We start from the raw sequence: 20,334 nt of genomic DNA on the forward strand, positions 1-20,334 counted from the left end.
CATTGCCTGTTTGATTCACCTTAGATTTTATAAAATCATGTTAAAATAGGTGACTTTAGTTAATTGTTTACATATTTGAAGAACTGATTCCATGTTTATAAGTTAATTCTAAGCTATTGATTGGATAAAGAAATTTATACTTAGTTTTATTATTAACTTGTAGGTAAAAATATCCAAACATAGATTATTTTACTTCAAAACTAATTTAATCAAAGTCAGTTTTACTAAAAAAAATCAATTTTATAATTGTTGACTCAAATACACATTTGTAAGAGTTTGACGAGTTTCTCTTCAGCACTCAGTTGTTCTTGTTGCATGTATCCATTGATTATTTGTAGAAACCATAATTCATTTCTAAATCACTAGATTATGCCTAATCAAGATGCGATGGTTTTGTTAAGTTCCAATGCGGCACTCACTGTCCTCTAGTGTTGGCTTAAACGGTGACCGATATATCCTCTCTGAAGATTCCAACACCGAATGAACTTGTCGCTTGCAATCTTAGTGGGTAAGCTTTTGCTATGGGAGATCTTTTTCCTTTAATTATGACGTAATTAAAATCAATGTTTATGTAGTAATATGGGATTATTTGTGAATTTTTTTTAGCAAACTTTCTTTTTCCAATGTATCAAGATAGTGTGATTTTGGTTTTGAGTTCTAGTTGTGCAAATTAATTTCTCTAAATATTATAATTGTATAATTTAATTTTTTATTGGTTTTTTTTGTTAAAAATATTTTAACATTTTTTTTATTAATGTCACATTAAATAATAACATGAAAATTGGCATGTTGTCTAACATATATTAACCTTACTTAATTACACTTTTAATATCTTATGATTACAATGACAAAGAGATAAAAATATAATTAAATAACATCATCCTATATGTCACGTAATATATTAATTGAAAGAATTAAGAATATATTATTGTGATATTTGAAGCACTTAATAATAACATCAAACAATTACCGTACCAAAATGGTGGGATTTATTTAAAATATAAAAATAAAAAAGAAAGTGCTGAATGGTAAATTACCTAAGTATGTGAATTCCTGTTCATTGTAGAACTGGCAAATCTGTGGCAAAGTTTAGTAAGAAATCGAGGTTTGGTCTAACTAGCATTAAACCTTAAGCTTTAAAGCTTTTGAAGAGTTCAACACGACTAATTCCCTATTGGATGGTTTTTTTGGTGGGCTTCAAATAAGTCAGATTGAAAAACAATCAGACTAAGTAACAATTGTCAACTTCGATTCCCATTAAATAAGGGACTACACCAATCTAGAAAAAGTCCTACCTTGAACTTGAAGCAACCAACTAAACTAAAACATTCTTGCAAGAAATCTCCAACTTTGGATTTTGAAGCTTCTGGCCTTTCCTCTTCCTGGTTTCTTTTATTGGAAAAATTAGGTGAAATAAAAAAAAAAAAAAAAAAGGCACGTTGAAAAGGGTATTGCTACTTGCTGGCGTTCACAGAAATAAAATCTTAGACTAATAATATTTTATTTCTATTAAATATTTTTAAATTTATATATTAAAAATCAACATGACTATATGAGAAAGTAATAGTAATAAATAATGTGTTAGAGATATAGACACAAACAATATTATGGTATAAAATATTGCATTAATAATACAACTCAACAATAAATAATGTTAAGCAAGAAGTTGCTGTAAAAATAATATAGCTCAAGTAATAATATATTAAGAGAACAATAGTTATTCTAAAAAAAAAAAAGAGAAAAATGGTAATACAATATTGGTAGTATAAATTTTTTTTACAACTTCATTCATCAGTTACATTCTATTCTATTATGTATGATGATAAATTTATTAATTTTTATAATAATTATTTTTAAAAGTTATTATTAACGATGAATTATGATTTAATAGTAAATTATTATAAAGGATATTTGCACTGAACCATTAAACTCATTTAATAACCCAATACGAGGGGTATTTGCATGCTTAGACTTATTAATCGTACATGGGATGGGAGGGCACTACTGTATTAGAGGGTTGAGTCAATTTTGATCTATTTCGCTGTCACTCATACTCAACTTGTTGCCGTCCTGTTCTGTCTCTATCTTATTCATTTTGTTAAGACAACGCGTTCATACATACATGTTAAAAAGGTTGAGAGATGAATGCACTGAAAATTCGAATAACCAACTAAGAAAAATGGATAAGATGGGTTTTATGGTGCGAAAGTAAAATAATTTTTTATTCGATCTAAGTTTTTCTACCCACATCAACATCACGTATCTCTCAATCCCCGATCAGGAACAAAAACTAAAATCCCTAACATGTCTACACACCACAATGATTCACGCATTTTTATCCAATTTGTGGCTTTTTGTTTGATGGGTTTTTGGTTCTGCTTTAAACTTTTGCGGATTTTAATTTTTTCTTTGGTGATAAACTGATGATTACGATAACTAAGTGCGTTTGGAGTTGCGACCCTAAATCACTGGTACGACAATACGTGAAAGGAGGCTTTGACGGCAAGGTGGGTAGCACATGACGGAGAAAGTGTAGGTCTAACACCACTCAATTAGAGTACAACAAAGCCACACATAAGTCATTAATTGTCTAAAGCATAAACTGGTGAAGCACAATGTGCAGTCACGATGGGGAACAGAGAAGGGCGTCGAGGTCACAAAATTAGCATCGACGGCAAAAAGAATCAAGATTCAAGGATCCACATCAGAAAAATTGAAAAAGAGAGGTGAAATTCAACGAAATTGCAGTGGGGGTGAAAAGGAAAGCAACAGTGATAGACACATTGATCCACCTGAGTCTTATTTTAATGAAAAACCCTTTCTCCATTATTCACATATAATAAGACCAGTAATTTGAAAAATGACTAATCCCTTTTTCTATTTTTTGACTAACTTAAAAAGTCACAAACCTCCGAATCTAATTAACATATCTGGACGATCCATATTAACTTTGGTACGGTGCCAAAGTTTTGCAACTGTGGCACCCTAGCCGGCGTCTAATTTCCAATTGCTATCTTATGTCAATTTGTATGAAATATGTATGCTCAAGTAAACACACATCTATGTATTTATATTTTTCAATGCAAACCCCACATATATGAATATATATAAAATGTGGTATAAGATTTATATGAATAAAAATAATTTATTGAATGTGAGATTTTGATTTTTATCATATCTAAAATTTTCTTTTAAGTTAATGATAATTACATATCGTAAATCAGATTAATTTCTAATCTAATAAATTATAAAATACCTATTATATATAACTAAGAAAAAAAATTATGAATATATAATTATATAAAGTAAAAAAAATACTGTAATAATAGTATAATAAAACTATTCTGATTGATTTGTTTTTCTAACTTCTGAACCTTTTCCTGACCGTGCAAGCTACAAGTCATATCTGATTTTTATCACAGTCCATTGTCAAAAAAGGAATGTAAAGCAAAAGAAATGCATATGTCAATTGCCCAAACTTTCTTGCAAAAGACTGAAGGTATTAATCAATGAGGTTACTCGTTGAAATGAAAGAATGCAATGACAAAAAAAGGGCGGTGGAAATGTTGACATCTTATATTAAGGCCTGTTTGATTGTTATTTTTGAAAACTTTTTTATCCTCAAAAATTGAAATATTTTTTAAAGAATTTTTTTAAAATTATTTTCAAATATAATATTTTTTAAATAAAAATATTTCCATCATTTTAATTTTAAATTTTGTGTTGCTTTTATATTTTTCCTTTTAACTTTTTTAAAAAAAAATGGTTTTCTACAACTTGAATGTATAATTTGTGATGATTTTTTAGTGCAAGAACAATTAAATAAGATATTTTATAAATTTTAATTTGAGAGACTAACAAAGGATAAATATCTGAATTTGAGGAAAAAGAATGGAGTGCTATATGTAAGCATTTAATTAATGTAAATATCACATACCAAACGTCTACCAAACATGCTTTTAATTGACCTTATTACATGAAAATTTAAGATAGATAATTTATTAATGAATTTTGGTAGTTGCAGACTTATAGCACATATCTCAATTAGATTTCGTCGTCGTACGCTACTACTCTAGTAGACTAGTACAATACCAATGTATTTAGCTTTGACATTTTGCAAATATAGCATCATTAGCTCATATCAAATCAAATACTAACATATTGCGGAAACAGGATGTATGTATAAGTATGCTTAAAAAAAAGGATGTATGCATAAGTACATGTTTGGTTGATGTTCATTGATCTAAAATTACGTTAAAATACTAATTAATGTGATTTAAAATTGGACCATCCGTCTGGTCATAGAAGTCAATGGTGTGTCTATGTCTTCTTTTTTTTTTTTTTTTTGAGAGAAATGTCTTCTAAACTTGACACATAGGATTGTAGATTGTCCAAGCTAAATTGGCCAATCAAACATAAGACAATTGAACCTCTGGTCTTAAGTTCAATAACAGTCAATAAATATATAGGGGTGACCCCTTTGGTATCCCAAGTCACTACGCATTATAAGGTTCAATTGTCACACACATGGTTTCTAGTGTATAGTATGCCGTATACTGGTGGAAATGGAAACCCTTTGGTAGTTGCTGAATCTTGAATTATTTGTTGAAAGCAACCAAAAAGGTAAAAGATTAAGACATGGTTGGCCAACCAGCAGCACTCTATCTTCAATCCAACTCCTTGAGGCAAACAGCTCATACACTCTTGTTACCCAACTCCAAGACCAACACCATGTGATCCCTTATTCACATGCCAAGTACACCAGACACACTACATAGAGCTGTTCTGTCTCAATATTTAATACTATATCTCTAGATCTTCTTAAATGAAGAAAGTAAATATAACTTATACTAAGTATTAACGATAATAATAATGAAAAAGTTCTTTTATGTCCTCATGATTGAGTTCTTATATCAAATGATCACATATAGACGTTATTTTAGGTACTATTAAATAACCTCCATTCATAATATGTTGTGGAAATATATTTTTTTTTAAAAGAAATGTTTGATTTGAGAACTTGATGGAAAAATTTAAACAATTTCATGTAAGTTTTATCATAGTAAAAAAAGACTACATATATAGTGTAGAAGAGTTGCTGCGGATTATTCTATTTTGATGAATCTTCTCTTGAGTTTCAATCATAAGAATATAATCAAGTTACAATTTGATAAGAAAAACTTTATTGTGTTTAATAATTATACATAAGTTGGAATAGAGTGGTGTGAGAATTCAATTTTATCAAGATAAAAAAAATAAAAAGGTGTTTTTTACATCCTTGAGAAGTTAAAATTAAAGAAAGATTCACAACACATTGTTCTGGCACGGAAACCAAACCTGGCTTTTATCTTGATAAAAAGTAACCTGAAATTAATCTTTCTCTAAGTTAATTTCATATGAGAAATCCCACATTGATGAAGTCATTCCTCTGCATCATCTTGTTTTATATAAGTAGAAGACCATTGAGCACTTGGCACACAAAAAAATAGACAATGTGGTTCTAGTGCAAAGTTAAATGGCCCAGCTCACAGGCTTCAACTGGTATATCCACCTCTATAAAACATTGATGGAATACCATCGATACCTTAAGTCTAAGGGGGTACACCCTCCCCAATTTTATTTTATTTTTTCGAAATTTATGAGAGGTACAATTATTCTTCGTTCAACATTCATCTTGGCTCTTTTCTCTTACAATCATGTCTGCTTTGTGAGCTTATTTCTCCGTAAATACATACCATTTCAAATGAATTAGGACTTCTATTACCACTTATTCTTAATTTTATTTTCATGTCCACTAATGTATAACGAACTTATTATGGAGTATGGAATATGGATAATAGTACACGTCCTTCTTTAAATATGGGCCAAGTTCTCGTTTTTATTTTCCTTGTTCGTTTCTTTTACTTATTCTTTCCACCAGAAGATTCCACTAATTTTTCAAATTTTTATTAAGAGAATAAATACAAAAAAATACTATGACAAATTTGTCCTCTTTTTATACTTTAACAAATATGACAATACTGTTTCCTTTTTTTGTACATATAATACTGTGTCTTTAATTTTATAATTACTTTAAAAACTACTCATAAGGTAATTTCTCGTTGATCTGGGTAATAATCTCTATATTGACGTTACGTCAAAGTTACACTCTACAAACAATTGATATTATTTTATCTAAATCTCGGCACAAATCTAGGCTACGATCTATATTTTTTTTGGTGGAAAAATCTAAGCTACGATCTAATGAAAAGAAAAAATATCCAATGAAAAAATAGAACTTTTGTTTTCTAACTGTCTGTTTCGTGATTTTTCGCATATATAAAATATATATTTAATGCAACCATGCCCAAAAATTTATATTTAGATGTTTCGCATATGACACTCAAACCCAGCCATAAACTATATTTCCTCTTTGTCATATACTTGAGAGAAATTTCGTCTGCCTTGTCTTTCTTTCTATTGGCTTTTGTTCTGTGATGGATTGGGCTTTCTCACTTTCTTTTCTCCAAACAAAATACAACAAATCCTTTAACAATTAGTTCTGAAAAAGGTGCAAATCCGATTAGTATAATGTAACAGTGTTAAGAACGATGATCGATTGGTCAAGTCTCAAATACTGCACTTTTTCACACGCCTTCCCAACGCTTCATGTGACCACAGTTCTTTTTACTATACATTGATATTCATATTCTCATTATTTTACCTTGGTTACTATTTTGCCTATCTTCGGGAGATGGGTCCACCAAAACTCACGTGTAACTTCAACATTTTTTAAAATAATTTATCTGTCAACCATATAAAAAAAGTTTTATACTTTTATGTAATGATAAATTAATATATATATAATAATTATTTTGAAGTTATACTTATCATAATTTTTAGTTAATTCATAGTATAAAATTTATATATTAATAAAAATAAAAATTCAATCAAATTCATTAACAAAAGTACATTATAAAGTGTATGTGCAAATGAAAGTTTTTATAAAATGTTTAGAAAGATTATTAACCCCAAAAGTTGGGGCATATCGCACTGTGCATTCTTACCCTTTTCTTGCTGCCAACGGAGTAAGTAATAGTAGGCAATAATAACGGGAAAGAAGAGGAAAAGTTTAGCATGATTATTGATATCCTTTTCGAGCTTTATGCCATTGCATAGCCTATAGTTCAATTGCACCAGTGATTTTGGTGTTTCAGTACAGTTGTTACAAAAAGAGATTCGGAAAAAAAAAAAAAAACTTTGTTACAAAAGAGGAATGCTCTTTTTAATGCATCCCTTTAACCCCTTTTATTTTTATCTTATAAAACTCACAATCACCATTTTCTGTCTCAGAATCTAGCAGATTTCTCCGGACGAGATCTTTCTTCTTAATTATAATTTTTTTCATAGTATTTTATTTACTGTATTAGATTTCATTTAAATCTAACATCTTACTAAAAAGATTCACATCTAGCTTTATTCGGATAGTTCTCAAACTGTGTAATTTATTTACTTACTGTACTAGATTTCATTTAAATCTAACATCTTACTAGAGAGAGTCACATTGATTTTGATTTCACGTTGATTTTGAATTTATAATTAATTTAAATTTAAATATATTTTTAGTTTTTATTATTTAATATTTTTTATTTTTGTTTCTGTAATTTTTTTCGTTTTAGTTTTTATAAAATGTTTGTTTTTCATCTTTAAAGTATTTTAAATAATATTATTTTTATTGTATCATTTAAAATGTTATTTAACGATAAAAAAAATAAATAAAATATACAAGAATTAAAACAGAAAACATAATTTATAAGAATAAAAATAAAAAAATTTAAATTACAGACATAAAAAAATATATTTTAACTATTAATTTATATAAGTTAGAAAAAAGATCAAGATTAATTCTGAATCTAGATTGATGTGAATTGAAATAATTTATGTATTAGATTAAAAAATTTATTTTAAAATGAATTCTAATGAAAAGTTATGCAAAAGATAAATCACATTACATTAGCAGCAGTTGAAACAAACACGAAAGCATATGTAAATTACAGGTTGGTTGGGGCGAGTGCATTGACGGCGCGTGAGTTACACCGCATGAAAAGCAACGAATTGACGCTCCCACAGCACAGAATAGCAGACAGACGTAGACCCAACATTACCCAACAAACCGAACCTCTGTTTCCGGTTGTTGTCCCGATAACACTAACATTAATGTATTTGACCAATGCTTTCTTGCGCGTGGGGTGCCCCATTTGTCTCATTCCCCTTATCCTACGCACCCTTCTCTCACTCTCTTATCCGCACGCGCGCCTCCTCAACAAGAAACAACCTTTGCTTTGCTTTGCACTTTGTAGTAGTAGAGAGCACATAGCATTAGCGGCATTGTTGACGATGCTTGTGATTTAGAAACGTTGCTATGTAATTGTTTTGTTCTTTGCTTTTTCTTCGACGGTGTCGTTTTGCTGTATCAAGAGTTGCTTTCTGCCTCAGTCCTGCTGTCGTGGCTGGCCTGGCACAGAAGTTTTGCAGACTTGTTCCCATGTCTTTTCTCGATAACATTATTGTACGTTGTTTCCATAAGTGTGAGAGTGAGCTTTTGCAAATGGGTACCTAAAGGGAAGAGAAAGCTGTTTTTTTTCTTCCTCCTCTTTACGTGTTTTGTTGGTGAGGGAAACATATTCATGGGAATGTCAAGTATTTTTCTGAGCAGTGAAAGAGAAAGAGAATGTGTGCTGAGAGTTGAATGTGTTTATTGGTTTTAACAATGTAGAGAGGAACCCATTGTGGTTTGAGGAAGGTGGTTTTGACTTTCGGTACTTTTGGTTTTGGAGTGTCGGTGGTTTTTGGAGTGTTGCAGAAATGAATGATTCCTCGGTGAAGAATTTGGCTATCACGGAGAAGAAGGTGCAGCAGCATAAGCCTGGTGGTTGTGTTGGCATTTTCTTTCAGCTCATTGATTGGAAGAGGAAACTCTCCAAGAAGAAGCTCTTCTCCAAGAAGCTTCTTCCTCCTGGTTAGTTTGTTTCTAAATCTATCCTCATATAATAATAATAAAATGTATGTAATGTAATATAAATTTGGCTTTAAATGTCACACACGAAGACATGAGGGATTGTTCCTGATTTTTGAAGACTGATGTGTTTGTTTTGATTGATCTATGTTGTTGAGTGTGTGTCAGCTCGTGCAAAAAAGTTTAAGGGAGATGAAAAAATGCCGAATTCCAAGCTTCACTTGGTAAGGCTTTATATGCCCAATTGATTGTGTTGATTCTTTTTACTTTATTTTGTTTAAACTTTAGTACTTACTCTTTTTGTTGGTTGTTGTGGCTATGTTTCAATTGTAGATTGCTAATGAGAATAGTGGAGGTTTTCCTAGTGCTAAAAAAGGTGGGAATCATGGTGTAGATGGAGAGCAAAAGAGTGACTTGCGAGTTCCGAGTCTGGTAGCTAGGTTGATGGGTCTAGAATCTATTCCGGCAGCTCAGCGAGATAAGTCCAAGAAAGCCGTGTTGGCTGATGTTTGTGCTGATGGGAAGAAGGAGTCTTCGGCTGATCATGGTGAGTTGGATAGGCAAGGTGTCGATTTGGAAATGGGAGTTGTAAAACATGATTCAAGACCTCAGAAGCTTCAGAAAACCGGGGTGTATGAGAGAAGGGCAGTGACTAGGTTTGGAGCTGAGGCACTGCAAATTAAGAGTGTTTTGTCGCGAGCAAGAAAATATAATCATCATCATCCAAAGCTTGCTTCTTCTTTGAAAAGCCCGAGAGTTCCTTCTGGAAAAAGTGCTTCTCGAAGCGCTAGGTTAATAGGAGCAGCTACAAAAATTTTGGAACCTGGACTGCAAAGCAGAAGTAGAGCTAAAAATTCTCTCACATATCCTGCTTCCTTGTATCCTCATAAGACTGGCATTGTGTCAAATGGTGTGGAAGATGGGTCAGCGATTATGCAAAATCAATCTTGTTATAAAACCAGCCCATGCAAACAATTGATGGGGCAGACCTCTTGCAAAAACTGTGGTAATTTGCTAGATGTTGTTGACTGCAAGCTTGAGGTTGGGGGACAGTCTTTGGTTCCTCCGCCCATTGTTTCAGATGTGATCACAGCTACATCTATGGAGAAGAAGGGAAAGTCATTCCCTCCTCATGGACATGAAAGAGATGTAGTTCTTCCGATAAGTCAGGAAAAGCTCATATCTCTTGTTACTGAAGCAAAGGGTAAAAATAATGCACATCAATCATGGAGTGAACCCACTGCCAGAAGAATGCCAATGCCCCATGACGGTCCAGCTAAATGGAATTCATCTTGCCTATCATCAAGGACCCTAGAGGATGATGCATCTTCTTTTGCCTTAAAACACAAAACTCAAACACAAGAACAGATGTTAAGCAGTGAAAGATATTCATCTGGATCTACAACAAGTGATATGCAAGTAAAAAGGGTATTGTCATCTATGAGTGCTGTGAATGGAACTAAAGACTTTGTTGCTATGAATAGAAGTCTAAGTGGCCGATCAAGGATGAGGTCACCTACCAAAGCGGATAGTTCCAAATTTGACCTAGAGAAAAAACCTTACAATCGACAGCAGAGTTCCTTGTCTCATGGAAGGACATTAGAGAGAAAAAGAAGGATCCCTAATGTCACACAACTGGAAGGCGCGGGTTCTGTTTATTCAGTTGATGCAAAACAGAGAAATCTCCATTCTGGTGGAATGGGTGGCAAAATAAGGGACTTCAATGCTTCCTCCCTGAACAATTCTATTGTAAAAAATAAACAAGTTGGTCAAGGAGAAAGATTTATTAAGGTTAATGACAATAAGATCAATGTAGTGTCATTTAATCCCCCCTTGAAGCAAAAGATAGGAATCCATGGCAAGAGGGAAGAGACAAGCAGTGATAATGAGAGTATGAGGTATTTCCGAAGGCCTTCGCCTCTGAGAGTTGATGCTTTAGGTGCCTTTCTAGAACAAAAATTGAAGGAATTAACCTCTCAAAGAGATGAGGAGTTGGCTACAGGTGCTCCACCTAAAAAATCGAGTGCCATGATTCTTCAAGAGCTGATATCTGCTCTAAGTTCCGAGAATCTGATCTGTCATGATGGTCATCACATGTTTAATGAAAATGTTGGTTTCCATGTATGTCTTCTCTTTCAATATTGTCTCACTGTACGGAATGGAATATGCTTATAATAATTTAGTCTAATGATGTTGATAGAGCTGAAGCTCAGGGATCTGGCAAGAGCATTACAATCATCATTTTTTATGCAATAATATTTCCTGAAACGATTGTGTTTAATTATAGCCACTTAGATTCGTTTATCTTAAGATTGAGTATGAATTCATGAACTCAGTTAACTGTACTGTGATTGGTGGAAATTGGCAATTCTTCTGACAGTTATACCTGACATTATGTTTGCTTCCTTTTCTTATCAGTATGGGGCAAAACAAGAAAGGTTATTAGGAACCTCTTGCAATGGTAATCATCTGAGTCCTGGATCTGTTTTGGAAGCTTCTTTTTCTTCCAGTAGTCTTGATGAAAGCTCAGGTGAAGTAGAATTTTAAAAAAAAATGTGATTTATGTAAAAGTAATTTCTAAAAACAATATATTGAATTCCTCTGTTTTATGGGCCAACTTTCTCTTGTTGATGCTTGTGGTCTTTGATTTTATTCCAGGGCATGGTTTTCACCCTGATTCCATGAATTACTCATATTATGGTCAACTGGAACATGATACTGAACTTTCAGATTCTGCAACATCCTTTAAAAAAGGAAGCACAGGTGAGATGCTGAGTGATCTTATCAACCAAATTCCCAGGGCATTAGAAAGTTTGCTCACTTTGGGGACAGAATTGACAAGAAGCAAGCTTGGCCATATGAAGGATATTCTCTTGCATGCTGAGTTAGTGCTTGGAATTGCAACTGATCGCAGAGAGGATGAAGGGCCACAACTTCTAATTTATCGGTTTCTTGGTGATGATCTTGACAGTATGGCGAGTGATGCTATGTGGACTGATGCTAATGGCGTTGTTGTGGGTTGTGAGGATTCTAAACAGAGAAAGGAGCTAAAGGGGTTTCTCCTTGATTGTGTTATAGAATATCTAGAATCAAATTGCTGCCAATATTTTAACTCTGGATCCAAGGCATGGACAAAGCTGCCCTTATGCATGAAAGCTGAGATGTTGGCTCAAGAGGTGAAGAGGGAGATCAATGAGTGGTTATCTATGGTTGGGATGGTACCTGATGAAATTATAGAATGGGAAATGAGCCACTCCTTGGGGAAATGGACTGACTTTGATATTGAAGCATTTGAGGCTGGTGTTGATATAGATGGGGATATACTTCAAATTTTGGTTGATGAAGTTGTTCAAGATCTTGCAGGTTGCAAGCAAGGCACCATTTCCTTCTAAAATTCCTTTCAGCTGTTTCATGCAACATCTCACCAGTCATTTCTCTGGCGAGATGTTGTGATCTAACAAGGTGTATTTTTTGTACAAATAGGATTATGGTATTTCTTATGGAGGCTTTTTTGAAGCTCTTTGTTGAATTAGTAGACAAAAATAAAGTCCAGTGACCAAGTTTTTATTTACTATTTTTTCAATTTTATGTGTCTGTGATTTGCGTAAAATAGCATGGAAAATATCATCATTAATGTGCCTTGATGACTAGCCAAACCGTAAATCAAATCAAAGACACAAAGTCGTCGTATGTTGATTGAAGTGAATTCTATCTTGAAATCTCGGGAAACAGATGATTTTGGACAAGGGGTGTGTTGAATGAACTTACAGTTATTAAGTTTACCTGATGATGCATTAATATGAAATTTGCTACGATATAGTTGTTTTAAACTTATTTCAACAAGTTTTTCTGAAAATATTTACAATTTATATGCATAAGCAATTACAATATAAGTATTCAACAAGAATTGATTACAGTTTACTAAAGGACAAATATGCTCCATATTTGATAATGCTGATTAAACATATTTGGAAGATGTAGCCTATTATGTACTCATTTATTCCAAAACACAACAAGCAAAGTCCTATTGATTAAACATATTTGGAAGATGTAGCCTATTATGTACTCCTTTATTCCAAAACACAACAAGCAAAGTCCTTCCCCCAACACACAGAGGAATATGAAAATTATTCTCTCTATAGCATTGTCGTGGTGATGAATACTCACTCGCTCAAATCATACTAGCTTTACACTTGCACAATACTGTAAGTTGCTCCCAATAAAACAAAAAACAAATCGAAACTAGAAAGAATGAAAAGTAAAAGTAAATGGGCAGCGAAGACATGTATGAGCAAAGCTACAAATACAAAATAAACAAATCAAATCAAAAGGGTTTAAGAAAACACCATAGGAGTGCCTCCACAGTACACACTCCTCAAATATGCCTATACCCTAAAGCAGTCTTTCTTGTGATGAGCCTGCTACTCCTTCCTCCTCTGTTGTCAGCATTGATGGCATTAGAAGTAGCAGAAGACAAACCACCCTTGAGTTCATCAATGCTGGCATAGCTCTTCCTGGGCATGAGAACACCACCCCTTCTCTTCTCACCCGCATTCGCTGACTTACTCCCTCTCGCACTCGAAAAAACACCACAGCCACTCTTGGAAGAAGAAGGAGGTGGCGTCAACTCCATCAAAGGAGGTAACATCATGTTACCATTCACCGGCTTCCTATTCTCCTTCCTCAACACATTAGAAAAATCCGGCACAGACTGAGCCACAAGAGATGATGACCCTTTTCTCCCTGAAACCACAGCACCTTGAAACTTGACTTGTTTTTTTCTTGGTGGGGTTGAAACCTTTGCTTCAACAACACCCTCTTCTTCTTCTTGTTGCCTCATGCGAAGCTTTGTTTCCCTCAACGCAGCGTATGCGTGGTACCTTGGTCCTCTCTCAAAGTCCTCCATAATTGCATGAGAGACGTTGGCTTGCTTTTTCTTTGGTCTTATCAGTGCCTTTGGCGAGTAAAATATTTGATTTTTGTAACGGTCTAATGAATGCTAGTCCAACGTTCTAAATGAGGAGGGTCCCACAGAGTTCAAGGATCCCAAGTTCTATTATACACGTTGGATTTTACATTTAACTGCTTCTTTATCTTGTATGCCAGCTATAGTAATAGATAACAAATTAAAAATAATCATTTATTAACTATTTCCTTTTTAAACAATTATAAATATTCAATACTTCTCAATTAATATTAAAATATTTCTTTACGAAGACTCAAAATAATTTTTAACTATTTGCCAAGTTACTTAGATTTTTCTTTGCATTGAAGATTTAAACTATAATAGAGGCTGAAAAAATAAATTACAGCAAAAATTAATGCGTCTCCAACTACTTTAGACAGTTTTTTTTTTTTAATGCTGCTGAAGAATGTTAACGTTATACTACTCGACAAATTATACTTTACAATAAATAAATTGTATAACAAAACATATAATTAAAAGAGAGAAAATAAAGATGAATTTAAAATATAATATTAATAAACGATAAGATGGAAAAGAGAGATAAACATAAAATATAATATTATATAAATTATTGTATGTGTATTACTTCTCATACTACTAATTTCTTAAACTCTTACATCATTGGTTAAGAAATTAAAAATTAAAAATATTTATTATAAAAATCATAAAAGATGGTAAAAAATAATTTTGCTTATCTTAACACTAACTTTTTGTTTAGTTCATTACTTTTTTTTAAGATCATTTGATCAGTGTCTTAAAAGTACTTACTAGCTGTACATTCTTATGTTCACAAAAAAAATAGTACATTCTTATTGGCACACAGCTGTTAGTTGAAATTAATTAAAAAAATATGAAATAATGAATAAAAGTTACTTTTAAATAACATCACACTAAGAAGCTCACGGTGCAATGGATTTTATTTTGTTTTATTTTATTTATTTTTAAGTTTAGTTATTTATTTAGTCCTATAATTTCAAAATTTATCTTTTTAGTTGTTATAGTTAATAGTAAATTTTTTAATTCATGATATTTATATTTTAATTCCTAAAAAGTTTCCTGTAAAATTATTTAAATAATATAGTTATTTAAAATGTAAATTTTATGAACTAAAAACTTCACTAATTAAATTATAAGAACTAAAAAATATACTTATTAACTATAAAGACTAAAAAAGATAAATTTAAAAATTATATAAATTAAATGAATAATTAAATCTTATTTTTATATAAAACAAAGGTCATATCATAGTGAGGAGAGACGGTCTAATGTAAGCACTTTATTCTCCTAGTTGGTCAATTGCCTTCAAATCTAACAGCCAAAAATCATTTAGAAAACTAAATTTAAATAGTTACAAAAGGTTTGTTAAAATAAATTTCTTAGAATAAGAAAATAAAAACATAAAATGAGCTATTTTTTTTTCATAAATTAAAATTAACTTATTTACTTCAACTTTTCTAAAAACTTCCTATTTAACTTGTTCAAAAGCTAATTTTAACTTATTTTAAAAAAATCCATTTTACTTCTTAATTTATTTTCTTTCCCTATGAATACTTATTTAGAATTTTATCTAAATAAGGCCTAGTTCTGAATCATCGGCGCATGTACCATAGACAATGAAATGACCAAGTATTAAAATTGTTGAGTTTTGTGTGCTGTGAAGTTTGTTCATCACTTATTATTTAGTTAGCATATTATCAGGTGCTCCATATGCTCTACCATTTTCGTGAACTGGTCCAAGCAACAACTTATATTTCTCACAATGGAACAATATCTGCCAGAGCTAGAACATGACCACTAGTGCTTTACAAAAAATGCACTAGTATGACTCACGACAAGTTTGAGGTATATATAACTGCTATCTGCTAACATGCACGTACAACAATGTAACCACGAATTTCATCTTGGCGGTTCATTTTAAACTTTATGATACTTGTATTTTTGCCCTAAATTGAATCTATTGACATGCTGGTCAAAACCATTGAGCACTACGGTCCTAACGGCTCCAACTGCCTGCTCCAATGAAGCATCAATCTGTCATTGAATAAAGGAAATCACAATCAAATTTCAAATTAGGCAAAAAAAATGCACAGAATTTGTGATATAAAATTGTGCCACAAATATCAAGTTCATTACTCTTCCAATTGTTTTTGTAGCTTACGCTAACTGTCCATATTAGTAGCATATTCCTTTCATATTTTTTTCTGATAATGTAATTACTGTTGAACTAGTTACAGTCCATATACTAACTTCCTTCCACAATCAAAATCAAATGTAAATTGCTCTTACACCCCTAACGAAATCTAATGGACTATCACAAGTCATAACACTGTTTCACAGACCAGTATTGGTATAAAAGTGCAGTGCAGTAAAGGAACTAAATTGCTCTTGTATTCTCCAATTATGTAATTTTTGTCAAATTTGTTTCGATCCATCTATTAACTACAAGTATGTTCCACAGCCATAACTCATAATAACACAAGACTGTAATGTATTTTGCTATTATAGAAGAACTAAACCAATTCACGCTTGGTAAAAGACTAGCTGTAACCTGCTTTCGTTCCTCAACACTGAACTTTTGTAGAAGATAAGCTCTTAAATCCATAGTTCCAGGAGGATTTCCAATTCCTATAAACACAAATTTGAAACATAGTACTGTTGAAACAATTGAATAGACCGTGTCAATTTATAATATGAAAGAAGAAAAGGAACTAACCGACTGCAAGTCGAGGAAAATCACTGCAACCATCCAAATGGCCCATTACATTTTTTAATCTGTAACAAAGTAACACCAGATATAGAATTTATGATTTCCCAGTACAGAGAAATGTGCCAGTTCTCAAATAAGTTTTTTAAAAACAACATTTTAATATTGGGATGAAAATTTTAGTGTCTTGTCCATAAAATCATCCATGTGATGAGATAATCTATAACAAATCTGTTAGGAATTTTATAATTCTTAATTAATTAATTAGTGTGGGTTACATATTATATTTATCATTATATTAGTTATTTACATTTATGGGCTCAATAAAGTGATTTAATTTGGAAAGTTTGGATTATCATCACAAAAATTAATATGAACTCGATAAACGAAAACTAGTTTGGCTCGTTAGGAAATAATAGAAACTCTGTTAGGTTAAAACCTAAATCAAGATTGTGGTCCCCAATGTACCAAATCATAAATTATATTCTCTTCTCCTTACCTAACGAGAAATCTAAAGTCCCCAAAGAAAAACGGTGATTTGATTGAGGAGGAACACAAAACCAACACATTCTCATACTCATCAATTCAATTCCTCTGCTTACCATGGATTCAGGTATTTTTTTCACGACCCCTTTTGATAATCTAACTAACCTAATGTGTTTCCGGTCATTATTGGTATTTTATTAAGATTCCTACAACCTAAAACAAAATCTTCACCATTAATCATTAAACTGTATTGAAGAAAAAATGCTTTAAAAAATTAAAAAGAAAAAAAGCTACTATGTTACCAATGAAAGATTCAAATCATTATCTTGGTTTAAAGGAGATAGTGAATTCATGTCAGAACATAACAAGAGTCTAACAAGTTAAAATTCAAACATAAGAATTCTACTTTTTGGGAGTTGAAGCTACTAGTTATAAAGCTATTCCCACAAACCAACTCATCATCGAGAGTTAAGAAAATTTATACGGGTTTTCTATCCACCTTATTTGCTGCTGCCATTAATGCATCCTAAACCTGTAACCTCAACTTTTTGATATCTTAATATCTGTCTTAGGTCAACGGTTTTATAAAACGTCTAATTACTGTCTCACTATTCACAAAATGAACTCTGCTAAGCTATCAATTCCAACATTTGAAATCATGTTTTGTTCTGATATATAAAAAATCTTAATGAGTACAACAATCTTTAGGTTGAAGCCTTAAAATAACGTAAGAGATACATACTAGCAGAATATGACGCAAGGGTAATTGATAATATGCAGCAAGTGGCATGGCCCAACCTTCAAGAATAAGATCCATAATCAGTTTCAGTAAGCATCTCTCTGACGAAAACTAAAGTATGTGTGTGTCTAAAAATCTATTCATTGCGTACTGTATGGTGAAAACTAACTAACTAACTAACCGATTCCCCACTGAAATTCATGTATGTTTGGGGCTTTGCCAGCAAAATTGGTACTTCGATCTCCAATAGAACCTGTACAGGCCACAGAAGAAAATATAAGTTAATGTTAGAATTACCATGAAAACTGTAACTGGGAGGGGAAAAAATCAATATTTTTAGAGGATGATACACCTATTCCAATGAGGGCCTTTGACTGTATTGTGTTCATCTGAATCCCTTCTGCTCGAGAAAGGATATCAATTATTTCAAATCCAACCTAATAATAGAGAGAAAACCAAAAGATTAAGGTTGACTACAAAATACAAATAGAAGTGTATTCAAGAACTTTCAGAAATAACTGAATAATTAATTACATTGTGCCTGGTTCCATGGTATTTGTAACCAGGATTACCCAAGCCAACAATGAGCCAAGGAGTATATTCCACTTTAGCTCTATTGTTTGCTTGTGAAACCGATCAACTGACAGAAAAACATGTTTTTTGAAGTGAAGAACGAGGATAATGAAGTTTCCCGGGTTAGCTTAAAGGGGCAGTTACTGCATGCAACACTGATCTATCGAAAAACGAAAAGGATACAGAATGAATGAGTATCGAATAAGAGGTGTTTTGTTAGCGAACCCAACGTGCATAAACAGAAATTATCGTTACTGGGGTTTTTTCCCATAAAATTACAAATTTGATCTTCTTAATTCTCTTCGATTTAGATTTTATTCTTCCTTTAAAATTATTTATGCATTTAATCCTTCTTTTATATTTAATTAATGAATTGTTATTTTTAACTGTGGCAAATTTTATTAAATTCTAATAAAAAAAGCTCAAAGCCTTATAACATGAAATCCCTAAAATGTTATGCGGCCAATCGCAATCCCTAAGCTTATGGATTCTTCGTCGTCATAGGTTAATTTCTTTGAGGTAACCTGCAAGTTGTCGCATGATTCTGCGGCGAAATCGCTTGCAGGATCACAAGGACCGCGCGGAGGCTCGGCATTCAAACCGTCGCCGTTTACAGCGACGCCGACAGGGACTCGCTCCTCGTGGCGTCCGCCGACGAAGCCGTCCGAATCGGACCGCCACCGGCGCGGCTCAGTTACTTGAACGGAGCCTCCATCGTCGACACCAGCGTGCAGCTAAACTCTTCTTCACTTCACTTCCTCTCCCTCAGCTTTTCATTTTTTGTCTTTCGTCTTTCGTTTGAATTAATCGAATGTTGACACATGTCGTTTGCGTTATTAGGCTATTCACCCTGGATATGGATTGTTGTCGGAGAGTGCTGACTTCGCCAAACTTTGTGAGGACAGTGGTCTCTGCTATTCGAGATATGGGTGACAAGAGGTATCGTACAGTTAAGTTTCATGATTCATTATGAATGCATCTTTAGATTATCAATCTTTTTTATTGGTATGGATTGTGGCAGTGCATCGAAGAGAATAATGGGAGCTGCAGGTGTGCCTCTTGTGCCTGGATATCATGGAGATGATCAAGATATTGAAAAAATGAAGTTGGAAGCTGATAGAATTACTGCATGGATACATGGTGATGGATGGTAGATTGTACATGAATCTATTCAGTACCGACAGCATACAACGCAATTATGGAGGGGAAGAAGAATTATGCTAGATCATTAATACAAGTCATTATTGTAGAATAGATTGTACCATTGAAAGTCAATGCTTGCTCTTAGAAGGTGATGCTTAATAGAATCCCCGTCACAGAAGAGGTTCTATATATAGACAGTGGATGTTGTACTTATACATACAGGTTGTGGGATGGATATGAGAAGCACGCAAACCACGTTTCTTTGAATGTAGGGACCGTGACTAGCTAGGAATTTCAATGACATTATGCGTAGCGCAAACAAAAATCTCTCATTAAATTCGACAACAAGGATGGTGTGACAGGTACTATATATGGCATACAATCATTTGGTCTATATGGCTGGCAAAAGGAACCATTTACTTTTCAACTCATAAAAAAGATAATTAAAATTACAGATCTAATTACAATTAGATTGTGGTCTTGGATTAAGGTTAAAAATATAGATTTCAACACCCGTTCTCCTCTTCATATAAATATCCAACGGTTTATATGAATTTGTTTAATTAAGGTAGACTGTGTGGTTTAGCAGTGACATTATTATATTTGGTCTTACATTGCAATTTGGTTTTACAAGTGTTGCAAGTCCTTAGCTCAAGAGTCAAGACTGTATTTTTTTTACTTTGGTTTATCACGCTCATGGATTCTCGATTGTTTTATAATGGCTGAAA

General features: G+C 32.7%; 3 protein-coding genes and 1 pseudogene across 4 annotated transcripts; 2 read left to right on the forward strand and 2 right to left on the reverse strand.

The window, feature by feature from the left end:
- The first annotated feature begins 8,062 nt into the window (after positions 1 to 8,062).
- LOC114423850 lies at positions 8,063 to 12,605 on the forward strand. Of its 2 annotated transcripts, none has more exons than XM_028390753.1 (5): positions 8,063 to 8,998; positions 9,164 to 9,219; positions 9,329 to 11,104; positions 11,414 to 11,525; positions 11,654 to 12,605. In XM_028390753.1, exons 1-5 carry the CDS (start codon positions 8,845 to 8,847, stop codon positions 12,385 to 12,387), a joined length of 2,832 nt encoding a protein of 943 aa, XP_028246554.1. In that variant the 5' UTR covers positions 8,063 to 8,844; the 3' UTR covers positions 12,388 to 12,605. The 2 variants fall into 2 exon arrangements, with proteins under 2 accessions (XP_028246554.1, XP_028246553.1); XM_028390752.1 differs by having other exon boundaries at positions 8,065 to 8,998; positions 9,329 to 11,116.
- Positions 12,606 to 12,995: 390 nt separating this feature from the next.
- LOC114423851 lies at positions 12,996 to 13,942 on the reverse strand. The gene has a single exon (XM_028390754.1). It carries the CDS (start codon positions 13,899 to 13,901, stop codon positions 13,371 to 13,373), a length of 531 nt encoding a protein of 176 aa, XP_028246555.1. The 5' UTR covers positions 13,902 to 13,942; the 3' UTR covers positions 12,996 to 13,370.
- A 1,832-nt stretch (positions 13,943 to 15,774) lies between these two features.
- On the reverse strand, positions 15,775 to 19,178 carry LOC114424264 (annotated as a pseudogene).
- On the forward strand, positions 19,016 to 19,946 carry LOC114422428 (methylcrotonoyl-CoA carboxylase subunit alpha, mitochondrial-like). The gene is made up of 2 exons (XM_028388769.1): positions 19,016 to 19,402; positions 19,485 to 19,946. Exons 1-2 carry the CDS (start codon positions 19,275 to 19,277, stop codon positions 19,615 to 19,617), a joined length of 261 nt encoding a protein of 86 aa, XP_028244570.1. The 5' UTR covers positions 19,016 to 19,274; the 3' UTR covers positions 19,618 to 19,946.
- The last annotated feature ends 388 nt before the right edge of the window (positions 19,947 to 20,334 follow it).

The sequence above is a fragment of the Glycine soja genome, chromosome 8 (genome assembly GCF_004193775.1).
Source record: "Glycine soja cultivar W05 chromosome 8, ASM419377v2, whole genome shotgun sequence".
NCBI classification, from domain to species: domain Eukaryota; kingdom Viridiplantae; phylum Streptophyta; class Magnoliopsida; order Fabales; family Fabaceae; genus Glycine; species Glycine soja.

Excerpts from the sequence above, each read along its gene's own strand:
- LOC114423850 (XM_028390752.1), top strand. The coding sequence starts at position 8,845 with ATGAATGATTCCTCGGTGAAGAATTTGGCTATCACGGAGAAGAAGGTG. Across the intron at positions 9,220-9,328 it reads CGAATTCCAAGCTTCACTTG|ATTGCTAATGAGAATAGTGG; the intron begins GTAAGGCTTTAT and ends TTTCAATTGTAG. Across the intron at positions 11,526-11,653 it reads TAGTCTTGATGAAAGCTCAG|GGCATGGTTTTCACCCTGAT; the intron begins GTGAAGTAGAAT and ends ATTTTATTCCAG.
- LOC114423851 (XM_028390754.1), bottom strand. The coding sequence starts at position 13,901 with ATGGAGGACTTTGAGAGAGGACCAAGGTACCACGCATACGCTGCGTTG.
- LOC114422428 (XM_028388769.1), top strand. The coding sequence starts at position 19,275 with ATGTTGACACATGTCGTTTGCGTTATTAGGCTATTCACCCTGGATATG. Across the intron at positions 19,403-19,484 it reads CGAGATATGGGTGACAAGAG|TGCATCGAAGAGAATAATGG; the intron begins GTATCGTACAGT and ends GGATTGTGGCAG.